Source organism: Mesoplodon bidens, assembly GCF_964165515.1.
Source record: "Mesoplodon bidens genome assembly, chromosome: X".
NCBI lineage: Eukaryota > Metazoa > Chordata > Mammalia > Artiodactyla > Ziphiidae > Mesoplodon > Mesoplodon bidens.
The window spans coordinates 109,732,106-109,749,395 of record NC_138163.1 but is presented as its reverse complement, the minus strand read 5'-3'; the positions used below and the strand labels follow the sequence as shown (position 1 = coordinate 109,749,395).

Genomic DNA, 17,290 nt, shown 5'->3' with positions numbered 1-17,290 from the left:
TTTCTTTTATTGTTCATATAACTCAGCTGCAGAAGATAGAAAGGATTTGGGAGATGATTTGAAACAAAATATAGTTTAAAAATTTTTTACACAAAATGAACATGTCATATCAAGCTATGTTTTCTAAATAACATATACTTTATAGAAGAGAAAATGAACTGAAGACATTTAATTTAGAAACCTGTTAAAGAGTCCACACAGTAGAGAAGACACAAAGTCAAACCACATCAGTGAAGCCACTTTTATTTTTATTTTTTCCACATAGATAACTTCATGTCAGCTACAAAAATCATGAAATTAAGAACTGATTGTGAAACTGCAAACTCAAAACCACTGGAGTGAGAAACAGGTTCCTCCCAGAGGACTGTTAAAAAAAAAATAACCAGAATAGCATGAATTCATATTTAAGTATTAAACATGTCATATATTTTAAAATAATAAATATATAACAGCAGTAGAGAAACTAATAGCATAAACAGCGTGGAGTATATTTTATTTTTTAAGACAGATGAAATTTCTAGGCACAGTTTTAGGCATTAAAGAGGACACAGAGGCATAGGTTAGTGTGCGCTGCTCTGTACAAAAATACAGTCTGAATAAATTACATTGCTAGCCATACAATTAGACGTCACTTACCAGTCAGTTCATTGCATGTTTAATAATATACAGGTACATGCTAATCCATATATATCATTTATATTTCAAACACATAGGTCTCTCTATATTTATGTCTTTAAAATTTACATGTTGAACTTACAAAAAGCTAAATTGTTGTGCAAGAAATCCAAATAACTAGCCCTGCTGAGTACTTTATGCTATATGTATGTATGTATATCTCTCTCTCTCTCTAAGATAAACAATGGGATTGCAGTTAATAGTTTGGCTTGTAAGAAAACATTAAACAAACCTAAAGCTGCAAAGACATAATGTTATTGTGGGTGAAAAATTCACTTGTGTTGATTCTGATAGACAAAACAGTATTTTGGATGAGCAATGACAACTTTCATGTTATATTGAACTTGTTAGTAATGAAACACTTTCAAATATTAGTGATGGTAGAAATATAGCATAGGGCTCTTCACTGGGAGGGGGAAAACGTTATATAAGAAATCTACTTCTGGGCTTCCCTGGTGGCGCAGTGGTTGAGAGTCCGCCTGCCGATGCAGGGGACACGGGTTCGTGCCCCGGTCTGGGAAGATCCCACATGCCGCAGAGCGGCTAGGCCCGTGAGCCATGGCTGCTGAGCCTGCGCGTCCGGAGCCTGTGCTCTGCAAGGGGAGAGGCCACAACAGTGAGAGGCCCGCCTACCGCAAAAAAAAAAAAAAAAAAAAAAAAAAAGAAATCTACTTCTCAGTAAACTGCAAATATGTGTGCCTTAGCCTATACTATATTCTGTCACTTTCCAGCTTTTCATATTGACAGAGAATGAAAACTTTGTAAGACTCAAGATATGATATTGGTCTAACAGCACACTGCATCCTCTACTAGGACTAAGAAAAGTGCCTCATTGATGCCAGCACCAAAGTACTGTTCTTCCATTATTCAGGAATAAAGAGATTCTCTCCCAGTAAAGAGTGTTTAGTAGCTGAAATCCCTTTCCAACAAATACCGTTATTTCTCATACTGCTCTGATAATATGCAATTAACTGCAAGATAGTCTGGCCCAGATTTTACTATTTCTCAAGAAAATTGCTTCAAAAGATTCTATAATAGTAATATCTTTCTGGAAAATTTCCATTCATAGTTTCTTATGATTCTATACAGAATTATATACTTTTATAAAGGTTTCTCTCTAGGATGCATTTAATCATTTTTGTCTGTCATTGCTAAAATAAGAATAAGCCTGGTTCTTCAAATTTACTTTATGATTCCATAGAAAAGTCACAAGATAAGAGGGTTTTTTTTAAGCCTTTGAATAATAAAATAGTTTTGTTTTTTTCCTGTTGTTTTGGCAACAGTTCTTAAGACAAGCTGAAAGCAGAACTCTGCTTTGGGAGGTAAAGCAAATTATTAAATACTATTGATGTGGTCCTGCTCTTAACAGATTTTGCAATATAACAGAACACAGGTACATTTTAAATGATTCTCCAATGCTTCTTTCTGCAAGAGGGCCAAATAGTGTCTTTGTTAACAAAAATAATTATTTATAATTTTTATATTAGAACTGTATATTTGATATAAAAATATGTTTACAATTAAACTAACCAAATTTGTATATTAAACAGGATTAACACAAGTTTGCAGTGTAAGACTCGTTGCAAGCTTATTCCCTATTATTGATATTTCCTTCCATTTGACCAGTCAATAAATGATTCCCTTACCATAAATCCATCATAATTGTGTGCACAAATCAGTTAGCCCATTAGTTAACTTCAGAGGACCAGGTGATAACCAGATGAATTCTACTCCTCTACTGACATTTAGACATTTATATAAATCTATCACTATTCCTTTATTTTTTACTGAAGACATTTAAAATACTTGGAAAAAAAGCAGCCTTCTATTTTAATGAATTTTAAACAAAATGATCATCCTAATTGCTACTCTCTTTTGAACTACAGGGCTTACAGAAGAATCATTAATTTTCAGATTAACACCATTTCAGTTTTTCTTCTTATACAATTCTATTAACACTTTCCAGTGAAACAGTAGAGAACATAAAGCAAAAGCTTTAGGGTATATGCACTTTTGTATGGTAAATAAGTGTGAATACCGATCTAAGCCTCTTAAAAATGTGTACAAGGTTAGTGTTCAAATCACTTCACTAGAGCAAACATTTATTTTATGTGCAAAAGGCAAATGCATGTGTAGGGCTAGGGAACAACTTATTACCATTTAATACTAATGGTTCACCTTCTACAAAAATATTTAAGCTTGTTACATATGCACAACTGTTTGCTGTAATGTTTGGTAAGTGATTTAAAGGGTACTTAGGACAAAAGCAACTCATGCATATTTCTTTCTAGTTGCCCCAAGGAAAGTAGAAACTCAGTTTTTCCTCATTCTAGATATGGCTGAGGCAAAATTTCTAATCACATAATGAAAAGCACATGTCTCCAAGTCTTGACTTCCTTCCCAGGGAGATGCTGATTGTCAAAGCATAACCTCCCTTTAAAACAAGTATTCTTGAAGGTGGAATATGTATCATTAACCAGTTACATTCAGAACCCCCATTAGATGCTCAAGGGAAGTTCACTTTTCAAGAGTTCACTCAAGCAAATAACCAACGGCCAATGTAGTCACTGGGTGGGATAAGCAGGCGATAAGGAATCTAACAGTGGAATCCTTGTCAGCACAAAGGAGCTTCTAAACGTTGCTTATGCCAGCTGCTCCCCTGCAGGCAATAGGAGATTCAGGCATTTCTCATTCCAACTAGTTTCTCACAATGGTTGCTGTCATATAGACCCTTTGCTTGTCAAGAAAAGTGACATGAACATATTGGAAGTTTGCAGCATTTGCCTATGTCTAATCAGCTCTCTTAATTTGTGCAGGTCCCTAAAATGGATGTAAAAGCTGGTTATGATGTTGACAGCCAAAAGGCAAAAGATATTAAATCAACTGAGCAAACTGCTTGATGCTCCACAAGTGTTTTAGAAAATAGTGAGTTAGAAAAGATGCAGATGTAATCCTTTTGTTGGATGGTTGATTTTTTTTTTTAATTTGAGACTATTGGTTCTAGTAGTAGTCTTCGTAGTTCTTAGGGTTCAGGCAATAAAGGATGGCACCCCCAAACGAAAATATAGTTGCACCCCAGGCCAAGCCATAACCCCAATTGAACTCATGGTAAATTTTCAAGCTCACAGTTTCAATGAACTTGATTGGGTAAAGGACCAGGCTGCAAACCTGTAAAACAACTAAAAAAAAAAGCAAATCAAAATTAGGAAAATGTTATTTACAGGAAATAAAATGATATACAAATATACATATGTATGAGAATTACACTCTAATCAAATAAACAAAAAAGCCAAAAAATTTGAAGCATTGCTTATTCTAGATGGTACACTTTAAAATATTGACAACTTTTTCTGTTTAACACTATTTCACAGTACAGTAAGAATTACTCTATTAATAATTAGCAAATCACTATAATAGTATTTGATGAAATAATCAGTGTAATATAATTTATATGAGCATACAAAGTAATGGTTCTCACTTTACAAACACATATATAATTATCACTATTATGGCAAGTAGTACTAGTTTAGCTAAACTGTTTCACTATACAACACCTGTAAATAGCTTCCCAAGAATAGTGACCCCAAATAGCAGCTAAAAACCCTTGTTATTTATTTATACTCTTGAGAAATTGGGGACTTTGAATTCATCTGCACTGATGAAACTGGTGTACCTGTGATTCAAGATGTGCTTTTGTTGCTGTCACTTCTCAGTATCATCTAACTCAGCCCAATATTCCAAGTCCTATCTTGATGTCTTTACTCTGATCAAAAACTATTTTTATTCTTTTCTTTTCATCCAGTCCATACCTCTCATCTTTTAAAATAGGTTCAAAAGTCATCTTTGTCAAGAAGCCACACCAACTTACACCCTTATTAGATATAACAGATATAAATATATTATATATTTATTCCTCACCTACTTTCAAAAAAGAATTAAGTCTATGAAGGCATGGGAGATAATCGTACTAGAAAACCTAAGTTAATGATTTCTACCACAATAGGGCACAAAACTTAGCTCTCACTTCTTAGTTAAATCTTAGTTCTTAGGCAGGGCTAAAGGGGAAATGTGATGAGTGATACTTAATAAAATAAAAGAAACCAGTTAATCAGGAAAGGGGAGGTGCTTTTTAAAAAAATATCTAAAATGCAGTCGGTATTTATCCAGTGGATATTTTTATATGGGAGACACTGGATTATATATGAGGTGATGTCTTCCATTCAAAATCATAACTTTCTATTGGATCAACTATTATATAATTTATTTTTATTTTTTTTTGGCCACGCCGCACGTTTTGTGGGATCCCCAACCAGGGATTGAACCCATGCCCCCTGCAGTGGAAGCAGAGTCCTAACCACTGGACCACCAGGGAATTCCCTTCTATTTTACTTAAATCAATTTAATGAGAATTTATGAGATGCATCTGCCTTGTTCTCTACTATATGATGGCTTCCACCCTCAAGAGACAATCTTCACCCTGAAAAATCTGAGATATAGTAATATGTGACAGGGATTGGCAAACTACCAAATCTGGCCTGCTTTTTGTTTTTGAAAAAAAGTTATACTGGAACACAGCCAGGCTCATTCATTTATGTACGGTTCACACTACCATGGCACAGTTGAGTAGCTGCAACAGAAACCATGTGGCCCACAAAGCCAGAAGAATTTACTATCTGGCCTTTTATAAAAAAAAGTTTACCAACCCCTGATATATAATGTAAATTTTGGGTTTAAATAATTATTATTTAACTCATCTTAAAAATACCATAAATTCCAAAAGTGCAACAACAATAATGTGAATAATTAAGGTGTAGGAGACAAGAATAAACTTTGACACAGTAAAAATGATACAGCTTATTACATTTTTTGAAAACAGCAAGAGGATGGATAGTGTGTTTAATTAAACTGGAATTTCGTGCTTTAAAATCTACTCTCATCTATTCTCAGTACATGTAAAATATCATTAATACCAATATGACTAATCTTCCTAGAAAGTCTACATTAACAGTCATCTATCTCTGGCATAAGACTGATGAACTACAGAAAACTCATGAGGGGGCATGATTCCTCAAAATTATTTCTTTTGATAATGCTCAGACTAGGGGTGAAATGACCTTTCTGGAAGCAGATATAAGAATTCCAAACATTTTTGCCATGTAGCTCAACACTGCTCTGGGCCAGCACTAGCCTACCATACTTCCACATTACTACTGACAGTGGATGGATAAGTAGGTCCATATAACAGGAAAATCTCTCAACATTCAAAACAGAAATCACACCTTGTTTATAGTTTAAAAATCTCAGAAAAAGTTTTAAGTCATTGTTAGAACAATTAACAGCATATTATATAATCCACACTTCTATTTCCAGCCAGTAAGTGCTAAATGTGTATTAATTTAAAAACTGGCTGGCTCTGTGCCTTTGTGATGGAAAGGGTGCTTTCATGTTTTAAATGTCTTAAAACTAACAAGAAGTCAATTACTATCAACCATGAAAAAAAAATTCCAAAGTTACTAAGTAAGTTAAAAAGAAAAAAAGACATTTTTCTCCTTTGGTTTCTATATTCTGGTCACTAGTCAAATCATGACTGATCCTGCCAGGATATGATTGAAGTATGAATGTGAATTAGAAACAGTAAAATTCATTTACTCATTCAACAAATACTTGAATGTTTCTAAAGTGACACAGTTTAAGGCACTGGTAACACAAGTTGCTACCCTCATGGCTAGGCGCACCATTATCAGTAAATAAATACAGAATCCGGCAGGTATTGCTGAGAGACGTGAAAATACAAGAAAGCAAGAAAACAAGACAGAGAGATGCAGGCTGCTCTTTTAGATGAGAGCTGAAGAAGGCCTCTCTGGGGAGGAGTCATTAAAGCACAGACCTAAATGAAGTGAGGGGTGCAGGTCAGTATAGTGGGAAGTGAGCAATCTTGGGTAGAGGGCACAGGCAGTGCAAAACTGATGCAGGAGCACACTGGGTACAGTGGAACATCAGTAAGGATGCTGTGGATGCAGTACAGCGGTACAGAGAGCAAGGAAGGGAATAGCATGAGATGAGATAGAAAAGACAGCCAGAGGCTCATTCAGGAATGGCCTTGTGAACCATGGTCAGGGGTCTGGATTTCATTCTAAATGTGATGAGCAACTGCAAGAGGAATGTGAGCAGAGAAGTAAAAACTGATCTGAATTATATTCTAAAAGGATTATACTGCTTCTTTTGTGAATCAGCCAGTTCCTGGAGTGAGGTGTTCACCTAGCCTGCTTTTAATATTCATTTCAATGTGTTTTATTTAGCAAATATTTGGTCTTCATGGTATAATATAATGATATAGTTTCCCTCTAGTGGGAAAAGTAGAAATACAACTCCATTAGGCTCCACTGGCTTTCTTCTCTCTCTTGAGCGGCTTTCTTAGAGATGGAACTTTATTGTGTTGTTTGCCAGATGAAAATGACCCTAAAACGCTTTATGCTTCTGAATTATTTTACTCTCTTTGGAATCACTGAGAAAAATGCATGTAATAGCAATATTGAGAAAAAAATCCTGCATTTGTAAATAATTTTCTTCATTTAATATAATATATAGATGCAGGTTAAAATGTCTCCTTGCCTTTCACAGATGCTGCAAAGGAAACTAACAAACACACCAAGAGTCCAGAACTCAAGAAAATAATACCATACTATGTTTCTACTTTACCACCAATCGATGAAACATAACAGGCATTGGCTGTGGTATTTTCTATGCTCTATCTCAGAGGCATAAGTAAAGTTGTATAGCGTTTTAGAATTTGAAGGGAATTTGAGGTTCATTTTATTCCCCCTCCCTACTTTTTGGAAAAGAGGCAACAAAACTACCAGCCATGAAATTGTGCAGACAGAAACATGACAAGAACTTAGAGGTTCTTGTGTTATTTCTAGTTTTCTTTAAGGGGATATTTTTCAATGTTTTCAATATTGAAATATTCAAAATATTCAATATTCAAATAGTCAATATTTTCTAACATGGGGATATTTCAATATTTCAACAAACATTTATTGGATGCCCACTGCATTCTAGGTGAAAGAGGTAAGACAGATAGGACACGGCCCTTGCCCTTTGATATTTCACACTCTATCGTGGAGACAGACACACAGATACAAACAAATGTGTTCAACAGTAGTAGTAGAGGCATGTTCACTTATAATCCATTCATCATGTTTATTGAACTCTAATGATATTCCAAGTACCACTTCTGCCTGCTGAAAGAAGGGAGGGCTTCAGAGATGAAGCACTGTTTGAACTGGTTCTTGAAGGATGGACAGTACTCAGTCAGAAGAGAAACATGAAAAGACTTCTAGGAAGAAGAAGCCGTTTCCATAAAGCTTAGAGATATAAGAGGCTGTGCCCATAGAAAATTCACATGGGTAGAATGAAGGGCACAGTCACATGGAGATGTTTGGTTTAGACTATAAAAGACTTATTAGCATGTCATAAAAATACAGACTGGTTTCTATAGGGAGACGTTTCAGAGGTTATTTGAGTTTTAGATGCTGTTGGTACCCTATCCATGTACTCTCATCCTCATAATTCCAGTATATGTCAGCCTGACTTTTGATTGTCAGCACCTGCACTTCTTTGCCTGACTTTTCCTCTGGTCACAAGAGCTACTTTGCCTGACTCCGAGGCAGGTACAGTGTTCTGGGAAATTACCATTGCTGTTTCCCCATCATCACCAACAGACCTTACCAATGACTATCAGCATTTGGTTTATAAATACTCCAATTCCCTAGTCCTTCCAGTGAGGTAACTCTGAGGGGTGTGCTCTGCACTGGTTTCCAAAATTTTTCCAGGAAGATTAAGCTCCAGGTGCTTACAGTGACTACTGGTTTGATAATGTGCTCTTTATTGGCTGCCTTCTCTTCCCTGTCTCACTTTCTTTCCATATCCCTTCTTTTACCTCCCAGATTAAGTACTTGCACTTGATTCCTTGCTTCAGATTCTGCCTCTGAGGAAACCAAAGGAACAAGTGACAAGATCAGATTTGTATTTCAGAACTACATCTCATGTGTTTGTATGCAAGACAGCCTAAAAGGGAGGAGACTGGAGGAGGACAGGCCCCTAGGAGGTTAGTCAGTGCATGGATACCTGTGCACAGTGATGACTAAGGTAACGTCAGTGGGAAAGGTCAGGGAAAGTAACGACTATAAAAGAAAAACTGAGTAACTGGATTCCAGGAAAGGGAAAGGAAGGAGTCACATAGACGGTTTAACTCAGACGTTACCACAGAAAAATAAATTAGGGGGCAGTTCAAATTTGGGAACTGAGATGTTCCACTTGAGGAAGAGTTATATCCTCAACTAACTCAGTAATGGTGGTGTATAAAAAGAAGCTACAGACTTAGAAGATAATTTAAAGACAGAATTGATAGGACTATCCAGCCAAGTCCCCTAAATATCAAATTCACATAAAGGAAACAATATTTGTAGAATAAACAGCATTTGCCCATGAAAGGTTAACATGAAGCTATCAATTTCTCTCTTTTTTAATTTAATCTATAACTACATAAAAGTAAGCAGTACATATGAAATGAATTCTTGATGGTGATACTGTAAACTGTTCTAACCAAAGGGTAGTTTGATATGGATAAAGATCTGTGAGTAGAACTTCTTTTTAGTTTGAAATATAAGCTGGACACTGATTTTTCTGTCAAAATCTAGACTTGAAATACCTCCAGCCATCTCCTTGTGCCTGACAGGATGGAGAGGAGGGCTGCAATACACAATCATCTAATCAGAGATGGAAAGCAGGTGCAGGACCCCCTCCCAAAATATCCCCATTCTGCATAAACAGTCATTTAGAGGAGGCTTTCTGCAGATATAACAGAAAGGAACATCCTCAATAATACAATTAGTGGGGATTCTGTCATTTAAAATCTGAATTATGAAAGACTCAGATTTTTCTGCAACTTGTCTTAAAGGCCATGGGGGAAAAAAAGGAAACAATCATCCTAAGTCCCAGTGGGGCATAAAAAGATCTGCAAAACCATACAATAAAAGAAAAGGACCCAGAAAAAGGCAACCCCTCTAATTTCACCAAGTCTTTAGTGAGAACTAGATGTCAGGTATCAGAATCTCCTCATGCATTATCTGTCATTGTCAGTTACACAATAAAAAACATGCTATAGTCAACTGTACTGGATATGTGCACAGTTTTCATGATGTGCTATGTTTCAGTCATGCTGTACTGATCAGTTTATGGTCTTTATGACACCTTGAGTTGCTGCCATCCTTCAGGTGTTGCTCCCAAGAGATGGAGTAACTGGAGTTACAGGATGGACTCCAACTGTAGTACACAGTTGGCAGCTGAATTAAAAATTCAAGGCTGGGGCTTCCCTGGTGGCGTAGTGGTTGGGAGTCCGCCTGCCGATGCAGGGGACACAGGTTCGTGCCCCGGTCCATGAGCCATGGCCGCTGAGCCTGCGCGTCCGGAGCCTGTGCTCCGCAATGGGAGAGGCCACAACAGTGAGAGGACCGCGTACCGCAAAAAAAAAAAAAAAAAAAAAAAAAAATTCAAGGCTGATTCGGCTTTTATTTTTCTATGTGTTATATGTACCCAAGTACAGATAACTGGTGAAACCTCACTTGGGCTCTCAAATTAGATAGCTGCCCTGAATTGAAACCCTGGCTCTGCAACTTACCAGTGGGACAACACCAGACAATTACTTAACCTTTCTGAGGCTGCTTCTTCACTGATAATATGAGGAAAATAAATACCTAATCTTAAGACTGTTATAGCAGAGATAGCAGTGTGCTACAGGTCTAGCAGTATGACACATGGTAGGTGCTCAGTTAATTATTATTATCATCAACAGTATCATTATAGATAACATCTTATTCTGAAGTCTAAATTTGTAGGACCGAAGGTAGAAGAGTTGTGGAACATAGGACAATGTTTTAGATGGGTTGCAGCGATGGCTAGCTCTTAGATCTTCTAGCAATTATTCAAGCAGGTAGCAAACCCACCCTAAATCAAGGACCTCAGAGAAAAAGAGAAGACAAGAAAACCTTTAAAATTTCTCTGGCTGTGTTTATAAGACTTAATCATCAGCTTTTAGTAAAAACCCTTTAAGAGTATACTATCTAACACCAAGATAGTGTAGTTGCATACTATACGCACCCAACATATATTTGTTAAATAAATGAATGAAAATATGGATATATGAAAAATAATCTTTACAACTGTTACTTTTTTGAGCTGTTTTGGTCTTAGATTTGTGGTCACAGGGAACTTGCTGCTTCATAAATTGCCAACAGAGAAATGGTTTAAGAAAAACCAAATTACAGTTAGCTAGTTGTTTTCATGCCTGTTTTTCCCTATCAGATTATAAGCCACATTCCTCAGTCTTCTTTCCATCATTCATTCAGCTATTTACTGAGTGCCCCAGAGTACCAGGCACTGCATATGGTACTGAATTAATGATGTAGTTCTGCGTAGAGATGTTTCCAAGTGGTAGTGCTATGTCTGTTTTGATTTTATGTACTGCAAGTTTCAGCAGAAGCAAAAAAAAAGAATATTTCTTAGTTGAGATAAGTATCATTCCCTACGTGTGTGAATACCAAGATAAAGCTTAATATTATTTGGAGAAGAAAATATTGTGAGAAAAGCGGAGAAATACAGACCATTTTCAAGCAGACCAGGATGAGTAAAAAGGGAAAATAGTCCCAAATACGCATTTACAAAGAATCACTAAACTGGTGAGACAAGCCAACCACTAGACTAAGTATGTTTCCTAAGAAGCAAGCAAGATAAACAACCATGATTTTTAGCTAGCATTGTTTCAAGTAGGCAGATTTTCCAACTTTGTTAACCGTACACCCAAATCATAAATGGATTATTATGTTTAATAAATATCTTTTCCAGAAGTCAGCTACAGGCAACTCTTTAATGGCTTTTGCAGATGGGAGAGAAACTTTTTCATGGCATGTTTCAAATAACCAGTAAGTTTTACCTTGCTTATATGCAAAGTGAACGCTAAACTAATGGTTATTTCAAAAAAAGCTTCCATAAGTAGTCTCAAAAGAGAATGAGTAAAATTAAATCTCAGCACATGTACAGTTTTAAAATGTAGCAGTATAATGCTCATTTTCGGTCTCGGCAGGTAGAATTATACCGTATGAATGTTGCTTTAGGGATTCGTCTCGTTATTTTATAATTTACTAATATTTGTGGCAGCGAGAGTTAAATCAAAATCTTTTTTTGACCAAATCCATTACCTTTAACTTATACTCATTTACAATATGTTTTCTGTTACAACCAGTGCTTATTTTCACATTTTCACAAATTTTGCCATACTTGGGAAAAACTATAGAACTTTTTAAGAAAAAACTGGAACTTCCAGTTATTTCTGTAAGAATGTTTATAATAGGTGCTTTAAACAACAGATTTCTTTATAGATCCTGCATATGCCATTATAGAGTAAGTTAAAGGCTAACTGGGATAGTAACTAGGTAGCACAATAATACTGGATATTTATAAGAGAATGTCTAGACTGTCTCTATATCTTCATAAATCAGAAATATGAGTATTCTAAAAATTATTCAAAACATAATTCCAGTTTTAAAGAACTGTAAATCATTTCAGAACAATTTATCAAGAAATTCTGACTCTAATCACTATGTTAATAAATCCTAGCTGCAAAGATAAACTTATACTATAATTAAAATATCTAAGTTATTTCATTGTAAAAATAGGAAAAGAGCCGTGGCAAGTCCATGAACTGAGAAATAAACTGGAGAATGATGGAATCTTTAGGAGAATTTTCATGTTATACTAAATGATTCACAATAGAGACCTTTATTACACGAGATCAACAATATAATGATATTGTGGTCACCGCCTAAGACTTCAAAATATTTTTTGTAATAGTGTTTTCTACTCTATTAGAAAGTATCTGTCATACTATTTAGCCAGTTTTATAGGTGTCTCAATACAATGTCCAGTCCATAATAGGTACCCAATAAAGAGTGAATGAATGAATGAGGGATTCAGTAGTGAATGAACCACCCGTTTAGGATTCAGTAGCCTCCCAGCCCCAGGTCCACCAGTAACTACTATGTGATCTTGAGCACATCACTTAAGAGATTTTAATTAGATCTATTTCTACATTCTTTAAGCCCTGTGGACCGTTGTTTTTATGACCCTTGCATTCTGACCAGTCTTCCTGGGTATAAGAAGATGAACACAAACAGCAGGGGGCAGCAGAACACTTCTGATTTTATATTTTTAGACCAAATGACCCTTCAAATCCTGAGAAATTTCATCTATTCCCATCTTTAAACAGCTTTAAAAAAATCCATCTAACAGGCTAGATGGTTCTGTCAGTGTCTCCATTGTTGACAGTCACAGGGGCTTATTTTGCAGTCTTCAAATCAGATATGACTGACAGGGTAAATTGAAGGCACCAACAAGAATATTTCAGTTTCCGTCATTTATAAGAATATTTAAGGAGATCCTTATAAATGAAATTTAAACTCATATCAAATAATGTACTGGGCTTTTAGTCTTATAAGCCCCTTTTCTAAATAGCTCCCTGACTTTTAGTAAAACTTCCATTTTACCTGGGTTGATATTTTAATCCAAGCTGTGCTTCATAGAAAGATGGGTTGCTAAATTAATGAATATGCCATTGAACTCATACAATTGAATTGTCTGACGGGTCATGTTCAACATTATGATTTTTCAGTATAACCATGTTTATTTCAAAACAGATTTATACCTTTAAGGGTACACATATTGGAATTTTTTTTCAGTTTTATGTCAGAAAAAAACAATTTTGCCTTAAGATCACCAAGGGGGCAGTAAAAGGAGGAAAAAAATACTGGATGTGAAGAAAGACTGTTGGTAAACACATCTGCTGCAATTCCTAAGGCAACAGCCCTTGTCAAGAGCCATCATTTATTCGTGTTTTAGTTCGAAGTTTAGAAATTGCCACTGTGCTCTGTGAAATGCTTAACACACTGAAAACTGATACTATGATAAACCTGTAGCCAATTTACCTTAAAATATAACAAATGCCTCTTGATCTGTAGATAATACAGCAACTACATTACTGTTTCTGCATGAGAAGGGAGGATGGTAGAAAGGTTCATGGAACTTTAATACTGGTTTGAAAGTAATGAATATATTTACCTGCTGCAAAAAGCATGACAGCAACAGGTCTGTAGAAGCGCCTTCGAGATCCCACGCAGATGGAAATCAAACCCACCAGGAATGCAATGAGAATGATGGCAGCACCGCCCAAGAGTAAAGCCAGAGTAGCAATCTGCCAATCTGGAAAGAAAAAAGAAAGGCGTTGCTTTTTTCAAGCAGTACACTATGCTCAGCAGAAGTCACCTTGCTGCAGCTAAATAGACGTGATTTTACTGCATACCAAGCATCCTTTGGGATTTGAGATGTTTTGCAACAAAAATTACTACAAATGTCCTTATTCAGAAAAGTCTCCTACATTAAGCTAAACACAGTTGGGTTTTTTTTTTTTAATCTTTTTTTTCCATGTACCCAAATCTCACTTATCCTTCCAGACCCACCTTGAAATCTTCGCTAAGCACAGTTTTTAGACCACAGGTTTGCCATGCTTTTCTTCCACGGACTCTATTAAGCATTCATGCTAAATTGGTGCCCCCTGCACAACCTATTGTCATTATTATTATTATTTAATTTTCTATTGAGCTATAAAGTTCACAAATCATAAGTATAGAAAGTAGAGAACTTGATGAATTTCATGTATATTTACACACCCATGTAACCACCACCCAGATTAAGATAGAGAACATTTCTATCACCCAGAAAGTTCCCTCGTGCCCCTCCCCAGTCAATAATCACCCTCCTACCCAGGCTACGAACCAACATTACTTATGTATTAGATTTGCCTTTTCTTAAACTTTATATAAATGGTATCAATTTTTTGATGTCTGGCTTTTAAGTCTGCATTTATTTTGTCTGGCTTTTATGTCTCTGATATTCAACCATGTTGTTGCATGTGGCTGTAGTACATACTTTGTCTTTTTTTATTGCTGTGCTTTCTTAGAAAGCCTTCCTTTGCACACGCACACACAAAAACCCCAACTTTTTTTTCTTTTTTTTTTTGCGGTACGCGGGCCTCTCACTGCTGTGGCCTCTCCCGTTGCGGAGCACAGGCTCCGGACGCGCAGGCCCAATGGCCATGGCTCACGGACCCAGCCGCTCCGCGGCGTGTGGAATCCTCTCGGACCGGGGCACGAACCCGTGTCCCCTGCATTGGCAGGCAGACTCTCAACCACTGAGCCACCAGGGAAGCCCCCAACTTTTTAATTGCCTTTCTCTCCCTCCCCCCCACCAACTAAAACAACTCCCCCAGCAAATTAGCATCAGGAAGATTTGTTGTTCGTTTTTTCCTCTTCTCTTTCCTTTCATTCTAATCTTACTGTTGTATTTACCACCATAGGGGTGGTTTCTGAAAGTAAGTATTCCCAGGGTGCCAGAATGGGCTCTAAGTGGCTCCTTGGCTCCTTTCTTCATTCACACGCATTAACAGTAAGCATATACTGACCACTTACTACGTGCAGGCCTCTGTACAGATACTTTGAGTCTCCCATGCCCTGAATGAAACTGAAACCTTGCTGAAATGTATTTGTTATTTCTTATAAAATAAAGATTTAGAAAGAGTATGACACAAAACTGGCCCATTTTCTATTTTATAAGAGTAGAATGTTCTCTAAGAAGTAAAGTAAATATATAAAAGCACTATCCAGCTTAGGAAGCATCACAGAAAATGATACTGTGGAGAACATTCTTTCGTGGGTTTTGTTTGGAAGTCCCAGGCTGCCTCTTCTGGTCCTCACTTTAATGTATGTGCAAGAAATAAAAATAGACTTTAACCCATGGTTAAATTGCAATGCAGTCTATCCAAAGTCAGGAACTCATGATATTTTGATGCTGTACTCTGAAATTATCCCTCCAGAAAGCTCCCAAAGTGCACTCTTTACCACTGCAGGATAAGGGACAAGTAGAGGAACCTACAATGCCCTAAGATTTTCTTCTTTTATTTACACTTGTATAACCCTGCCTCAAGCATCCTCTTCCACATCCTCTCCTCCTAATAAATTCCGGAAATACAGCTGGCACTGAACTAGAACTCGCACAGCATTCAAGAAACAAACAAACAAGGGAGAAAACAGAACAAATCCATACTCCTTAAAATATAAAGATGAATCACAAGAAAGTGGAGAGCATTTTTTTATGCCATCTATTTGTAACAAAGCAATATAACTTCAAACAAAAGTATATCTGGCTTTCAACTAGAGTTTAAAAGGATAGCCATGCTATGGGGTTTTTTGTTGTTGTTGTTCCATAAAAGCATGTAGCTTTGAATTAAAAAAACAAAAGAACAATCCTTACATTTGGAAGTCTCTAAATTTTTTTGAAAAAGTTTATGCATAGCACAATTTTATTGCACTTTAACATAATAAAAATCCTTCTGAAAAGTTATAAGTTGAAATTCCTGAATAATAAATCAAATTTTCATTATATCTAAATGCTTGAGGTACAAAAAAAATAATAATAAAATCAATTCAGCCAGACATCAATCAAATTCCTGGAGGCTTTAAGAGCCAATGCTGAACATTTTCTTGTTGGAGTATTACTTTCATAAAATGATTATTGCTTTTAGCAACTTACTCCAATTTATTTTAAATAAATAAGAATTTTGAAAGTATCAATTTTGTTTAAATCAAGATACAACTTATTCACTCACTTAAAAAATATCTTAAAAATAAAAGCACAATAGATTGCTTTTTTCCAATAAGCTCTTTCACATAGCCCAAAAGGCATAAAATGCCATACATTTGACTATTTCTACTTTTCAATCCAAAATAAAACAGGAATTTTGATCAATTTTCTCTACTTTAAATATCCTCAAAGAATAGCTAAAATATATGTATTTATTTGCATTTTGTAAAGAACAAGACTAAGAAAAAAATTGGCAAACTTTCCCTCTAAAGGGCCAGATATTAAATATTTCCGGCTTTGTGGGTCATGGTCTCTGTTGCAACTACTCAAGTCTGCCGTGTTGTGTGAAAACAGCCCTAGGCAGTATGTAAATAAAAGGAGCATGGTTGTGTCCCAATAAAACTTTATCTACAAAAACAAGCGGTAGGCTGTCAGGCAATAGTTTGCTAACCCCTGGTCTATACCTCATGTACTATCTATCTGTCTATCATCTGTCTATCTATTGATTGATTGATTGATAGAATGTGTTTTTTAAAAATTTATGTATTTATTTATCTTTGGCTGCATTGGGTCTTCGTTGCTGTGAGCGGGGGCTACTCTTCATTGCAGTGCGCAGGCTTCTCATTGCAGTGGCTTCTCTTGTTGCGGAGCATGGGCTCTAGGCACATGGGCTTCAGTAGTTGTGGCACACGGGCTCAGTAGTTGTGGCTCGCGGGCTCTAGAGCACAGGCTCAGTAGTTGTGGCACACGGGCTTAGTTGCTCCGCGGCATGTGGGATCTTCCCAGACCATGGATCAAACCCATGTCCCCTGCATTGGCAGGGGGATTCTTAACTACTGCGCCCTGCAAGGAAGTCCTCATGTACCAT

The 17,290-nt window shown here is 36.4% G+C and overlaps 1 protein-coding gene across 1 annotated transcript in view; it reads right to left on the bottom strand.

Annotated features, from left to right (window-relative positions):
* Positions 1-227: 227 nt before the first annotated feature.
* TMEM47 (transmembrane protein 47) overlaps positions 228-17,290 on the bottom strand; it is a 29,813-nt gene continuing 12,750 nt past the window's right edge. Inside the window, exons 2-4 of the mRNA XM_081222360.1 lie at positions 13,846-13,986; positions 1,360-3,854; positions 228-1,127 (exon numbers count right to left, since the gene is read on the bottom strand). Coding sequence (XP_081078486.1) covers positions 3,676-3,854; positions 13,846-13,986 — 320 coding nt within the window. The 3' untranslated portion in view covers positions 228-1,127; positions 1,360-3,675. The remainder of the gene's footprint in view (positions 1,128-1,359; positions 3,855-13,845; positions 13,987-17,290) is intronic.